Genomic DNA, 15411 nt, shown 5'->3' with positions numbered 1-15411 from the left:
GAATAATTGCCTTTGATATCAAAGCAGCATTTGACCAAGTCTGGCATTAAGAAGCCCAGAAAAAAATCTGAAGTCAATAGGTATCAAGAAGAAACCCTCCAGTTTTGGAGACAAACCTTGCATAAAAAGTAAGCAGTGGCTGCCAGAAATCAATCTCCCAGCCCCAAGGCATCACTTCTAAGTTCATCTGCTTGATCAATGAATCTCCTTCCACTATAAGGTCGGAAGTGGGATGTTTGCTGATGATTGCACAATTCTCAATTCCATTTTCAAATGACAGAATCCATGACTGTGTGGAGCATGACCTAGACAATTCAAACATGGGCTGGTAAGAGACAAATAATATCTGCACCACAGAAGTGCTAGGTAATGATCACTTCTGACAAGAGAATGAATTGAAGAGTCTATCCTTGAGATTCCTTTGTATCACCTCCAATGACTTCCCAATGACCAACAACCTGGGAATCACCATTGACCCAGAAACTTCACTGGACCAGCCATTTAAATATTATGGTTACCAGAGCAGATCAGAAGCTTGATATCTTGTGCCAGTTGATTCATCTCCTGATATCCCATTTGATACTACAAGGCACACATTAGGAGTGTGATAGAATACTAACCATGTGCACTGGAACAATGTCTGGACACCAGTCAGCACAAATCTTGCTATTTAATTGTCACTCCACTGAGCGCCATGAATATTCATTTCCTTAACCTCCACTGGACTGTGGTTGTAGAGAGTATGGACAAAATACACTGTAATTCTCACATTCACTACTCTGGCAATAACTCCCAAATCTATGACATCCGCCACCATGAAGGAAAAGAGTAGCAACAACATATGAATGCCACCACCACCAGATTCTCCTCCAATCTGCACACCATCCTGATTTAGAAATATATCACTGGTAGTCATCACTAGGTTTAAATCTTGGAACTTATTATTCAACAGTACTGTTGGAGTAAATTCTCCAGAAGGACTGTGCAGTTCAAGAAGGTAGCTCACAATCACCTTCTCAAGGAGCAATAAACTCTGCCAATGAACAAGATTTTTTTAAAATTCAAAAACACTGAATGTTCATTCTGGGGAAGGATATTGACTGCTGATAGTTCACCATGAACTTCTATATTTGTCAACCTTAGAGGAAAGAATCCACACCTTACAGATTTAAAAGGAATAGATCACACAGAAGAGCACACCCTCTTAATTATAGTTATTGAGGTATTACTGTCAAAAGGCTGTTGAATTGCTGTAGTCTGAACTACAATAGCTTAAAAAGGTCTATGACAGAAGAGAGACTGTCTATATTGTAGCCTGTGTTTAGAATAAAATTTGTTAGTTTTAGTTTTTAAATAGCAAGGGAGTGTTGGAAATATAGATTCACAATTTATCAAATTTTACTTTTTTATAATGTATTTTAAATATAAGTGCAGTGGATTCATTAATTGGGACACATCGGGACCAGTCCAATTAAGCAACTGCCCCAAACAGCTGAAGATCATGGAAATAGTTAAAGGGGTATAGAAGAAACAAACCACTGTTTAACTGAGTAGCAAATTATGTTTCTAAATGAAGTACAGAACAAATTAGAACACTACCAATATTACTACAGTATTAAAAACTATGTAATTAAAAACAGTGTATTAGTTCCTAATAGTTATCAATGGAGGAATTCATCCAGAGTACACTGTAGTGTTCTTTTGATTCATTGTAAATGACCAAAAATCAGTATTACGTAATTAGATTTAATTTGGTCCAGCAGGGTATATTTTTTGGCTAGTGTCAAATCTTTTCATGGCATCTTGGCAAAGGTCTGAAAATTTGCTAAGTCAAAATAAGAAAACAAAATGATCAAAAATCATGGCTTTTTGAATCAGAGTCTGTTGGGCCAAATAGGTAACATAACACAAGCACCCGCACCTGACACTATTTCAAAACTGTATGCTCCAAGCACAGTGTAGTGTCAATTGGCCACACAAGTGCACACAACTGACACTAGTTTGAAACTGTTCGGTGACAGTCCCCTGTCCCAATTAAGTGGCATAGTGTCCCAAGTAAGTGAAGGGAATCCCAACTATTTTCTTGTCTAGTTTTTGTTCATTAAGAGTTTCCCTAAATAAGTGGCTTCACTGCCTAACTGATGGCCCCAAAATAAAGTAGCAGCAGGATACATGGAAGTGAAACTGCACCTTGTTTCAGGAAAATTCATTTCATCTCTCTTTTGTACTGCATCATTTCATAGTTGCAATATTACAGTGTATTTGATGGTTTACCAAGGCTCTTTGTTACAACGCTGTTTTGCATTATTATACATATTATATAACATGACATATATTAGAGAATTAGCAAAAAGTTTGCACAAGTTTATAGAGCATCTTAATGTCTATTTACTGAATACCATTGAAATTAAAAAACCAGGATGACATAAAAAAATCAAGAACATTTTGGCATGTTTTAATGTCATCTAATTCTCACTTTGACTCAAGCAAAATTATGTTTGGAAAGGAGGTGGGACATACGTTTATGTAGCAACCTTCAAAAAACCAATTATTCTGAAGCACCATCAGCCCAATGATGAATCCTGTAGTATCTCTGAAAAATAGAAATAAGAGGTCACAGATGGCCTTAGCATTTGATTTTGTTGGGTTTGCTGAGGATAAGTATTGGGATGATCAGTGAATTTGGGGATGATACAAAATAAGGAGGTTTGTTGACAATGAATAAGGTTGTTGATCTTGATCAATTGGGGAATGGCAAATGCACTTCAATACAGATAACTATAAGGTGATGCATTTTACTAAGTCAAATCAATGTATAACATTTACTACTTTTTATGTTTTATTACATTACATGGTATCTATTGGACAGTAAGCAGAATAGCAAAAACAAATTCCATGAACGGTAGGAGCGTAATGGAACAGATGGACGTAGGAGTGCAAGTGCATTGTTGATTGAAAGCAGTGCCATAGATAGATAGAGTGCTGAAAAACGCATTTAGCATGTGGTTGCAACAGGTACAATAATATCATTTAAGAGGCACTTGGATAGGTGCATGGAAAGGTGGGGGTTGAAGGGATATGCGTCAAACACAGGATATTTGAACTAGCTGGTTGGGTACTATGGTTGGCATGGCCTCGTTGGGCAGAACAGCCTGTATGTATCCTGTGTTGCTCTATGACTCTAAGGCACATTAGAGGTGGCAGTAAGGACCTCAAGTCCATTCATCAGCAGCACACAGCTGCCCAGTAAAATGGGAAAAGGAGCCCAACTCTACCCAAAGCTATCCACCTAATCCAGGGCCGGACTTTAGGCAGGGCTAGGCTGGGCTACAGCCCAGGGGCCAGAGCTAGGTAGCTACCATCATGGCGGACAAAAAAAAATACGACAGTGAAGCACAGAAAAGAAAAAGAAACAAGAAAAAGAGGACCGTGAGAAAGAAGCATTAAAAAAGACATTGAAATTGACAGAATTTTTTAAACCTGTTCTCGATGATGCTGCAGTACCATCGCTGTTGTCACAGTCTGAGACCGGTGGACAGATGGAGACCTGTTCAACAGCTAGCGCTAGCACCAGCGTTAGCACAGGACCACCATCCTTGACACAGTCAGCAGCTAACGTTGAAGAGGCAAAGAGCATGACTTTGGGATTCCCAACCACAGAGGCCTCCGAACAACCAAGTCGGGCCGCTATTAATGTTAATGTTACCGCTACTGAGGATCCTCACAGCACTGATCCCGCTCACTGGGGAAGGGAAACGTTAGAAGATTCAGTCCAAGCGTACTGGGCTAAGAAAGGGCCGGAGTCCTGCCAGAATAAGGATGTGAATATCAAAGCTGCGGAACGAGTATACAAACAGCAGAGATGTTTTTTCTCCAAATTTCCCTTCAAACGCAAGCTGGTAAATGGGCAATAGCTCTTACATTCCCCTTCCACTGGCTGTGTGTTTTGTTTTGCATGCCACATCCTCAGTGATGGTAACTGTCAGTCCATCTTCGAAACTGGCTTTAGCGACTGGAAACATGCCGCTGAGCGCATAGGAGAACATGAAAATAGCAAACACCACAGGAAAACGATACTGACCTACGTTACACTACCATCTGACAGTGGAAGAATAGATACAGAACTGCAAAAACAGTTTGAGTGACAGTGTGTCTACTGGACCAATGTACTGAGAAGAGTGGTGGCAGTTGTGAAGTTTTTGGTCGAGAGGGGACTGGCTATCCAAGGCTCCAGTGACATATTTGGCAGGCCTGATAACAGCCACTACATGGGCATTCTAGAGGTAATAAGTGACTTTGACCCACTTTTGAAGGCGCACATACAAAAATTTCGAAATGCAGGATCAGGCACTCCTTCATATCTTTCGCCTAAAACATGTCAGGAGTTTATTGAGCTCATGAGTGATCGAGTTCTGTCAGTGAAGTCAAAATGGGCAAATACCTTTCTATTAGCATCAATTCAAGCACAGAAGTTGCACATGTAGATCAGCTCACATTCATTTTACGTTATGTGTCAACTGGTGAAAACGTTCAGGAGCGATTCTTACAATTTCTACCCATTGAGAGACACACAGGGAAGGCTTTATGTGAGTCTGTGCTCAAAGTTTTAGGAGAGATAAATACTGACATAAGCAACAACAGGGGATAGTGCTATGACAATGCTGCAAATACGTCTGGTGCATACAAAGGCTTACAATCCCGCATCAAGGAAATCAGTCCACTTGCTGAGTGGGTTCCATGTGCAGCACACACATTGAATCTTGTTGGAATCAACAGTGTCAACTGTTGTGTTGAAACAGTTGATTTTTTCAGTTTCGTGCAGAATGTGTTCAATTTCTGCTTCAAGTCAACTTCTAGGTGGAAGGTGACCACAGGACTTCAGCCTAATGCGAACAACCGCATTGAAACTCTGAAGTCTCTCTCTGACACTAGATGGGCTGCACAATCCTGAGGCCACACAGGCATTATGCGGAAATTATGCCGATATTTAAGATTTGTTAAAGAGCTTTGCAGATGACATCAATCAGAATGTGGCAACCAGAAATATGGCAAGGTCACTATACAAAAAAATTGACAAGCTTGAGATAGCTTTTCTGAGCAAATTGTGGCATTGCATTCTTCAGCACTTTGAAAGTGCAAGTGTTGCATTAAAAGCTGTAAATCTAGACCTGCGTAATACTGTGGATTTGGTGAGATCACTACGGGGATACATCGCAAGCCTGCGTGATCAATTTGATATTTTTGAGACCCAAGCTAAAACTATGTCTCCAACAGTCTCACAAGTGTACAAAGAAGACACCCAACGACAAAGAAAACATAAAGCCTTTCTGGGTGAATCCACAACAGCTGGTGTTGGCTTGTCAGCCAGAGAAAAATTCTCAGCTATTGTTTTTTTGGTCGTGATGGATAGATTACATGCAGAAATTGATTGCAGATTTGAATCATATAATGACCTTAATGACACATTTGGCATCCTAAACAATATCCCTTCTCTCTCTGTACAAGATCTGTGCAAGACAGCATCTGATCTCTAAAGCAGATATTCAGCTGACCTGGAGTTAGACTTTGTGGAGGAGATTGTCCATTTCAGAGAATTTGTAAGTGGCAAAGATATTTCATCCACAACAGAACTTTTATGCTTCCTCAGAGAAAAAAACTTGCAGGTCATCTTCCCAAATGTAAGCATTGCTTTGAGGCTTTACCTGACTCTCCCTGTCACAAATGCAAGTGGTGAGCGATCTTTCTCCAAGCTCAAGCTAGTGAAGAATAGGCTCAGATCCACAATCCACAATGGGCCAGGACAGGCTGAATCATCTTACTCTGATGTCACCTGAAAGTGATCTTGTTTGGAAACTAGATTTTAGTGATCTGATCAAGGACTTTGCTGCAAAGAAATCCAGAAAAACTAGGCTTTAATTTTGTAACTACCTAGGCTTGTGTGTCAGTGCTGTTCCTGTTTTTGTGGCAATAGGCTAATAGTTGACTGTTTAAAATCCTAGTGAGTAATAAGTGGTCTTTACTCTGCAAGCCACACAGCACAGCAATAGGTTAGTATGTGCTAGATCTCATTTTTCAAAAAGATTGTTGTAGAGTATTGTCAAGTTTACTAGTTTGCATAGTGCCATCTCTCTTGGCCTTTTTGTCTCTCATTTCCATTTTACTTTCTCAGAACACACAGTTGAGAAAAATACCTAGATAAAAATGCTTTGGCATTGTTTGAGAAATAAGGCCTATGGTATGTGCAGCAATAGCTAAATAAAGATTTAAGATTGGGTACATCATACTTCGTCTCCCTCATAGCTTTACTAAGCCAACCAAGCCTAGGTCAATTTTTGAGTGCTTTAGATGCTGTCCTTCAAACTAAGAATCTGCATTACTTTCTGTCCTCCCTCTTAACGCCTGTAAAAATATAGCCTACGTATTGTACTAAACCAATGTCTTGGTTCATAACTTTGATATTTAGACCAGTACGACCTTTACTCTTGTTCTTGCCTTTTTTTTTGCTTGGTACAGCAGCATTTTACAGTGTCGGCAGGGGCCCCGGGCTCACTCAATCCGGCCCTGACCTAATCTATCAAACACCTCTTTCCCCACCAATGGCAAGTCCACATCTCTGATGTCCTCGTCAGCCACAGTTAGTAAGTCCCTCAAGGGACACCGAAGAAGAAATATTTTAAAGTATTCCTCTGGACTTTCTTCAGTACAACTGTTTTGTTTTATGGATTTTCAGCTATGACTTTCAAGCCGTTTCTATGGTATATTAGCATCAATTTGCAAAGTATGCCTCGAAAATGAGACCAACCCACTCATTTGTCATCTTGATTACACAGTGCTTGTTAAAACGTCATATGCTCTCTCCTCCCCTGTGTCATTACTAGATTACAGAAACCTCGAATGTTTAAAAGACGGCTTTTACCGACTGTACACAGCATGACACCCCCTGCTCCCTCAGATTGAGTTGAACGCTGAGCCCGTAGCACAGACTGACGGGCGCAGCTGAGAAGGCGGGACTGCTGTAGCAGATACGTGAGACGTGCCTCAGCGCCGTGCGTCCGTGGCGACTCGGCAGGTACGGCGCGGCGAGCTCAGAGCCAGGGCTTTGATTGACACTTACCGGGATCAAAAATGTAACAAAGCGAGTGTGAAGGGAGTTTGCTATCAAGTATGGACTTTTCAGGGAAGCCGGGGAGATCCCTTTTATTGTTCGGGACGTTTCTGTCTGCGGTCGGGATTGCTCGTGGGGGTAAGTGTTTGCAGCTCTGAAGTCATATTCGAACTACTTTTCCCTGAGGAGCAATGCAGGCTCTTTTCCATCAATCTTTGATTTCCTCCTCTCAGCGACTTGTCATCAGTGGGTACATTTTTTTTCTCACAGAATATATTTTAGGACTTGTGTTGTTGTAGTTTGTGCTTTTTGCAAGTCCCCTTGCCCTGAGAGTTAAAAAGTTAGCTTGGCATTTATTATTTTAGTTATCTATAGCTTCAAAAGGGGCTAGATTATATGAGGTTAAAATATTGTAGCATTTAAATGTTTTAAAAACGGCAGAAAACCTTGAAAATATATTTATTTATTCTCATTCTCTTGCATTTTTTAAAAGTACAGTAGGAACCAAGTTCATGAAAAAAGAGAAAATTATGCTTCTTTGTAATTGTTGTAGTTTTACAAATATGCATTTAAACGTTAAGTCACTGAAAACATAAGTGCCACTTCAATATATAAGCCATTCAAAGCCTCTTCAAGATCTTGACAGCACCTCCTGGCAGTTAACGTCATTATCTTTCAGTATGGTGTAGGCTTTTGTTTTTTGATGGTTGCTGTTTCTGGATTGTATTTAAAATTTTGTGGAGTAATGAAGGAACACTTTTAAAAAATTATTTACTTCTTAAAGCTACATTTATTTGCTGGTCTTGCCCTGTGCATATACAAGTACAACCAAGATTCTTGATGTGGAGTTTGACATTTGGAGCAATTTACTTGTCATTTCATTTTATCCACAGCTGACTGGAGGTTAACTAAGCACGTTTTATTATGGGGCATGTCGTCCACACATAGCAGATGATGAGTAAGATCAGAATTCTTGACAAGTGAAGATTAGCATTTGGAGTAATTTGCTGTCATTCCTGTGTTTCACAGCTGACTGTAGGATTGGATTCTCACTGACCTTGTCAACCTTTCAGTTGTTATCAGTAGTCAAATCTGTTTCAAGTTGCTGATATTTTAAAAATTATTTTAGTTAGCCCATTGAAATAGACAGATTTTGAAGTATTATAAAACAATTTTGCAAATGTCATGTTCCTTTTCATTTACATATTCTAGCCATAGATTTGTGCTTTACTGAGGAATTGACAGTCATTCATTACCTTTCTGCCACCTTTCAAAACACTAAAGCTATTCTGAAAACAGAAAATGCTGGAAATACTCAGCAGGTTAGGCGGCATCTGTGGAAAGAGAGAGGTAACCTTTCACATTGGACACTCATTGTCAAAACCAAGAGAGAAGAAAAAGGTAACTTTAATTTTCAGAAAGGTCAGAGGGGATATCTCGGATGAGGTGAGACCGGGCCAAATGGCTTAATGTGGCAGTTTGACAGTCATTATGCTTTTATTTGTTACATGTTCTTAATAGCAGCGGGTATTGATTAGGCTATGCTAAGGGGGAGAGAGAGAGAGAGAGGGTCTGAATCAAATTCATAGATAATAAACAAAAGAGATTTTACAGATGCTGGCAATCCAAAGTAACAGCGGTGAAGGGTCTCAGCCCGTAACTGCCTGACCTGCTGAGTTCCTCCAGCATTTTGTGTGTTACTCAAAATCAGAGATATATGACTTGTAGCAGAAATGGCCAGATCTGATACAGACAGAGAAAAGACAGTTATCTAAATTTAGAAAAATGAACATTGAGTTCCATGGACTGCAGTTTGCCAGAAGGAAGGTTAATTGATTATCTTGCACCTCATTGCAGCAGTTCAGGAGGGCATAGAGAGGACACTCTGTTAAAGATGGAGAATTAAAGTGCCAGACAGCACGAAGGACATAGGCTGGGAGAATAGGCCAAGTGGCAGATGGAATATAGTGTCGAAAAGTGTTTGGTCAATCATTTTGGTAGGAGGAATAAAAGCATAGAAAATTCAAAAGTCAGCAAACTCATTGAACTGAATGGCCTAATTCTGCTTCTGCATTATGGTATCTAAAGCAGGACATTCAACCTCGCTAGAAGGCAGGAGAATGGTATTGAGAAGGAAAATAAATCGGGCATGATCGGATATGACTACATATTGGTACCAATGACATAAGTATGAAAAGGGAGAAGATCCTGAAGAGCAAATATAAGGAGTTGGGTTGAAAGATGGAAAGCAGGACCAGAGTGGTAATCTCTAGTTCGCTGCCTGTGCCACATGCTATTGAGGGTAAGAATAGGGTGAATACATGGCTGAGGAATTGGTGCAGCCGGCGGGATTTCAGATTGCTTGATCATTGGGATCTTTTTGGGGAAGGTATGTCCAGTACAAAAAGGACGGGTTACACCTGAACCTGAGGGGGGCCAAAATCCTTGCAGGCAGGTTTGCTGGGGCTTTTGAGGAGTGCTTCAACTAATTTGGCAGAAAAATGGGAACCGGAGTGATAGGGCTGAGGATGGGGCAGTTGGTATACAAGTAAATGCAGTGTTTAAGTGAGACTGTGAGGAAGGACTGAGTGCAAAAGCGTAGTCAGTGAGTTGAGTTCAAGTGTAACATGGGGGCAAAATTGAAAAGAGTGAATACAAGACTGAAGGAATTATATCTGAATACACACAGTATATGGAATATGGTAGATAATCTTGCAGCACAGTTAGAATGGCAGGTCTGACACTGAGTTGTAGCTGGAAGGAAAACATAGTTGGGAGCTTTACAACCAAGGATACGGACTGTATTGAAAGGACAGACAGGTAAGCAGTGAGGGTGGGGTGTCTTTGGCAAAAATTGTAACTAAACCTTTAGTAAGAGGTGACATAGGATTGGAAGATGTTGAATGCTTATGGGTGGAGTTGAGAAACTACAAAGGTAGAAATACCTGATGGTAGTTATATACAGGCCTCTGAACAGTAGCCAGGATGGGGGATACAAATTATAATGGGAGATCAAAAAGGCATGTAAAAAGGGCAATGCTCCGATAGCCATGGTAGACTTCAATATACAGGTAGATTATGAAAATCAGGTTGTTGCTGGATCCCAAGAGATGGACTTTGTAAAATACTGCTAAAATATTGTTTGTAAAAAAGCATAAAAGGAAAAGAGAAGGCATATAATGTAGCAAAAATCTGTGGGAAGTTAGAGGATTGGGAAGCTTTTAAAAACTAACAGAAGGCAACTAAATAGCTGTAAGGAGGAAAAAAAGGTGAACTATGTAGGTAAGATGGCCAATAATATGAAAGAGAATACCTGATTTTTTTTCAGATATACAAAGAGGTGAGAATGGATATCGGACTGCTGGAAAATAATGTTGGAGAGGTAGTAATAGGGGTCAGAGAAATGATGGATGAACCTAAAAAGTAGTTTGTCAGTCTTCACGGTGGAAGATATTAGCAGTATGCTGGAAATTAGAGCATGTCAGGGTGTAGGAATGAGTGTAGTACTGAGGAGGAGGTGCTTGGGAAGCTGAAAGGTCTGAAGGTAGTTAAGTCATCTGGTCCAGATGGACTAGACCTCAGTGTTTCTCAGAGAGGATCCCATGCCTCCTTACTTTCTCAATAAGCCTTGCATGGGGTACCTGATTAAATGCCTTGCTGAAATCCATATACACTACATCTACTGCTCCTCCTTCATTAATGTGTTTAGTCACGTCCTCAAAAAATTCAATCAGGTTCATAAGGCATGACCTGCCCTTGTCAAAGCCATGCTGACTATTCCTAATCATATTATACCTCTCCAAGTGTGCATAAATCCTGCCTCTCAGGATCTTCTCCATCAACTTACCAACCACTGAAGTAAGACTCACTGGTCTATAATTTCTTGGGCTATCTCTACTCCCTTTCTTGAATAAAGGAACAACATCCACAACCCTCCAGTCCTCTGGAACCTCTCCCATCCCCATTGGTGATTCAAAGATCATTGCCAGAGGCGAGATGTACCCCAGGCTCCTCCCACAGTAGCCTGGGGTACATCCCGTCCGGTCCCGGTGATTTATCCAACTTGATGCTTTCCAAAAGCTCCAGCACATCCTCTTTCTTAATATCTACATGCTCAAGTGTTTCAGTCTGCTGCAAGTCAGCACTATAATCACCAAGATCCTTTTTCATAGTGAATACTGAAGTAAAGTATTCATTAAGTACCTCTGCTATTTCCTCCGGTTCCATACACACTTTCCCACTGTCACACTTGATAGGTCCTATTCTTTCACATCTTATCCTCTTGCTGTTCACCTACTTGTAGAATGCTTTGGGGTTTTCCTTAATCCTGCCCGCCAAGGCCTTCTCATGGCCCCTTCTGGCTCTCCTAATTTCCGTTTTAAACTCCTTCCTGTTAGCCTTATAATCTTCGAGATCTCTAACATTACCTAGCTCTCTGATTTCGAAGACTGAATTGATGGCTTTGTGGCCAGGTTTGTGAATAATACAAAGATAGGTGGAAGGGCAGTTAGTGTTGATGAAATGGATGCTGCTGTTCTTGGATTGGGAAAATGGGCAAAGAAGAGGCGAATGGGGAATGTGGTGTATATTTATGCATTTTGAGAGAAGGAATAAATGTGTAGACTATTTTCTGAATAAGGAGGAAAATCAAAAATCAGGGGTGCAAAGAGACTTGAGAGTCATTGTGCAGGATTCCCTAAAGCTTAAACTGCAGGTTGAGTTGGTGGTAAGGGAGGAAAATGCAGTGTTAGCATTTATTTTGAGAGGACTAGAATATAAGCAAGGATGTAATCCTGAGGATTTATAAGGCTTTGGTCAGACCACACGGAGTATTGTGAGTAGCTTTGGGCCCTTATCTAATGAAGGATGTGCTGGCATTGGAGAGGGTCCACAGGAGGTTCACGTGACTGATTCTGGGAATGAAAGGGTTAACACATGAGCGTTTGATGGCTCTGGGCCTGTACTCTCTGGAGTTTAGAAGAGTGAGGGAAGATCTCATTGAAACCTATCGAATATCGAAAGGTCTTGATAGAGTGGATGTTTTCTGTACTGGGTGAGTCTAGGACCAGAAGACAGCCTCAAAATACAGGGACGTCCATTTAGAACAGAGAAGAGGAATTTATTTAGCCAGAGGGTAGTGCATCTGTGGAATTCATTGCCACAAGTGGCTATAGAGGTCAAGTTATTGAGTGTATTTATAGTGGTGGTTAATAGGTTCTTATTAGAAAGTGTGTCAAAGATTATAGGGAGAAGGTAGCAGAATGGGTTTGAGAGGGATGGTAAATCAGCTACGATGAAATGGCAGATCAGACTCGATGGGCCAAATGGCCTATATCAACCTGTGCTTTAAATATTCCCATTGACTTGGCCCCAACAGCTGTGTGTGGCAGTGAATTCCACAGATTCACCATACTCCGGCTAAAAAAACATTCCTCGTCATCTCTGTTCTTTTCTGAGGCTGTGCACTCTGGCCCTACACACTTGCACTATTGGAAATAACTGCTTCACATCCATTCTATGCAGGCCTTTCAGTATTCGCTACATTCTGATATTCGTATATTTTCACAAATTATTTCGACGATAAACAGTTAAAACACAACAAAATTTATTGATGTAACAAAAAGCAATGGGGAGAAAAATGCTTAAAACACCATTGAGTGTGGCTTTGAAATTGATTGCATAGAGGCTAATCAATAAGTAGCCTTTCCAGCTAATTAATATGTTGGAAGGTCCCTGGTTCTCAGCAATTAGCAGGGGTCATTCAGTAGAAGCAGCTTTTCAGAAGGTTTAAGAAAAAAACGTGGGTTCAAAACTGAAAACTCTGAAAATAAGACAGAGCAACCTTGGACCCTGTGGCGTTACACTCAACTGAAGGGTTTTTGCATAACTATTTGGCTGGCTTCATCAGTATCATCTCGCCAGTGTGTCTCATGGTATCTTGCCAATTGTTTTCTCAATGTCTATGAAATAACTGGATTTACACAAAGTGTGCTAAATATACCAAACATTCAAATTTTATCATTATTATCTCCCTCCTTTTACGTTGTTTTGTAATTAGATGAATACAGAGTCAGTAATACAGCTATAACTGAGTGACTGACTATGGTCAGATCAAAGTCTGCAACAGTGAACAGTGATCAGTCAGGAAACCAAATACTGCTTTTCAATGCCTATTTTAACCTAAGATGTCATATTCTTTTGTGCCCTATTTTTGACCTAAGAAAAGATTCATTGTTCTATTTAAATATTAAATTTTAAATAGTTAATTTTTCACATTTCTATTAGTGCTCTGATATCTTGCAAGTAGATCTTTAGGGAAGACTGAAATTCAGAATAATAGGGAAGAAAGTTGTAATTAAAAGGTTATGATGAAAACAGAATGATTCTTTTTAAATAGCATGAATTATTAAATCTAACAATAAGTAGATTCTGAAGGAATGAAAATCGACAGACATATATAAAAGATGATTTTATGTCAGAGAGGTTGCTTGGCAGTAAAATTTATCACATTGCATTTGGGCGCAAATGAATTATTAACAATTGCCAAACCTTGTCATTTGCTGTGTGATAACTTTATGCCGTTTATGTATTTGCTTGTTTAATAAATTGAAATGATTCTCAGACCCCAGCAAAACTTGTAAACTCTTGAAAATGTCCCCCACCAGCTTGGGTTCTGGTGGAGCAGGGGGGGCTTGAACAGCAATTTTTTGTTGTCCTGCCTCTGTTTTTCCTACAGAATATATGGGCCATAACATTGCTGTTACTTTGAAATGCACAATCTCTGTTTTAATGAAATAGTTGGTGTGCATTTGTAAATCTCATTTCCAGGCTTTAATGACAAGGAAATCTGGATTTATCTTAATGGAGCGTTGTTTTGCTACGAGAGCATTTCATGCTTTGTGGTTTATTCTTGGTGGCGGGAAGAGGGGTTGTGGTTAGGGTGAGAGATGTGGAGGTAGCGGAGGGGGAGGAGGTGGGGTGAACCTGTTTTTATTTCAAAGAGATTTGGGATGCAAATAGCTCTACTGGTTTGTTACCTTGCAGTGATGCGTTAAATGAAAAGCCTTTATCTTTGAAAGTACTCAAATATTGATAACATGCTTTCTGTGGAGCCAGAATGATATGAGTTCAGACTTCAAACATGAGTAGAACAAAAGTATCTAAGTATGTGAACGAACACTTCAGCACCAATAGACTGCTGCAATTTTGTCGTGCTATTTCTTGGGTGAGATATTATATTGAGATCTCATACTTCGACAGCTAATTATTTAAAAAACACAAGCAGACTCTGTCTGGCACAATCTTCTTTGCTCTAAAAATCTCACTAATAAACAGATTAGTTATTCATCATTATTGTTATTCATTCATCATGGTCATTGACACTGGGTTCTTGTGTCTGAATTGTCTGTTATGTTTGCTGATATAAAGGCTGTACTTTATGAGTTATGTGATTAATGTATCTGTTCAAATAAGATTTTGGAACATTTCATTTTGAATTCAGACAATAAGGCTTGCAGCTGGGGTACCTTCTATGATGGGCAACAGGGTCTGCTTTCTGTCATTCTATAGTTTCCACAAATGCATTTTACTTCCAAAAAGACTTTTGCAGTATGATGGAAAAAGGGTGTAAGATTATTTCAAGTTTAAATGCTTATTAATGAAATATAATTACTTCCATTTATATATTAAAGGACTTGCATAAGTACTTCATTTCAAATTTTCTGATGAGTGTAAGATTTCCAAGCTTATCAGTAGGTTATGTGGTCATTCTGAAACAAACACCTCAATGTTGCTGCCATAATGTATATGTGAGGAAGAGTGCTTTTTGTTGCTGTCAACCTTGCCATCAAGATTAACATCTATAGTAATATGGCAGTATTTCAATAAACGTTGCCCTCATCCACATGTCCTCCATTTCTTACACAATGTGGCCTCGCCCATCCTCCACTCCCCTGACTTAACAGGGGTGGAGCTCCCCTTGTCATCTACTACCACTGCACAAGCCATCCATTCTCCATAACTTCCACATTTCCAATGGGATCCCACCACCAGAGAGCTATATGTTGTAAACAAATTAGGTTTCCAGGAAAAGAGGCAGTTTCCTAGGACTTCTCCAGTTTGGTCTAACACATTCCATGCTTGCGATGTGTTCTCCTTTACGTTGCAGAAATCAAATACAGGTTGGGAGAGAACTTTGAAAAATACTTCCATTCAGTTTGTACAGCTGGTCCTGTGCTTCCAGTTGTTGGACACTTTAATTCTTCGATTCACTTCCACTCAGACCTCTGCCTTTGATCCCTGGCACT

The 15411-nt window shown here is 39.9% G+C and overlaps 1 protein-coding gene across 1 annotated transcript in view; it reads left to right on the top strand.

Annotated features, from left to right (window-relative positions):
• Nucleotides 1–7163: 7163 nt before the first annotated feature.
• Nucleotides 7164–15411, top strand: part of cspg4ba (chondroitin sulfate proteoglycan 4ba) — a 100201-nt gene continuing 91953 nt past the window's right edge. Inside the window, exon 1 of the mRNA XM_072251789.1 lies at nucleotides 7164–7243. Coding sequence (XP_072107890.1) covers nucleotides 7165–7243 — 79 coding nt within the window. The 5' untranslated portion in view covers nucleotide 7164. The remainder of the gene's footprint in view (nucleotides 7244–15411) is intronic.

This window comes from Mobula birostris, chromosome 3 (assembly GCF_030028105.1).
Source record: "Mobula birostris isolate sMobBir1 chromosome 3, sMobBir1.hap1, whole genome shotgun sequence".
NCBI lineage: Eukaryota > Metazoa > Chordata > Chondrichthyes > Myliobatiformes > Myliobatidae > Mobula > Mobula birostris.
This window is presented reverse-complemented; position numbering and strand designations above follow the sequence as displayed.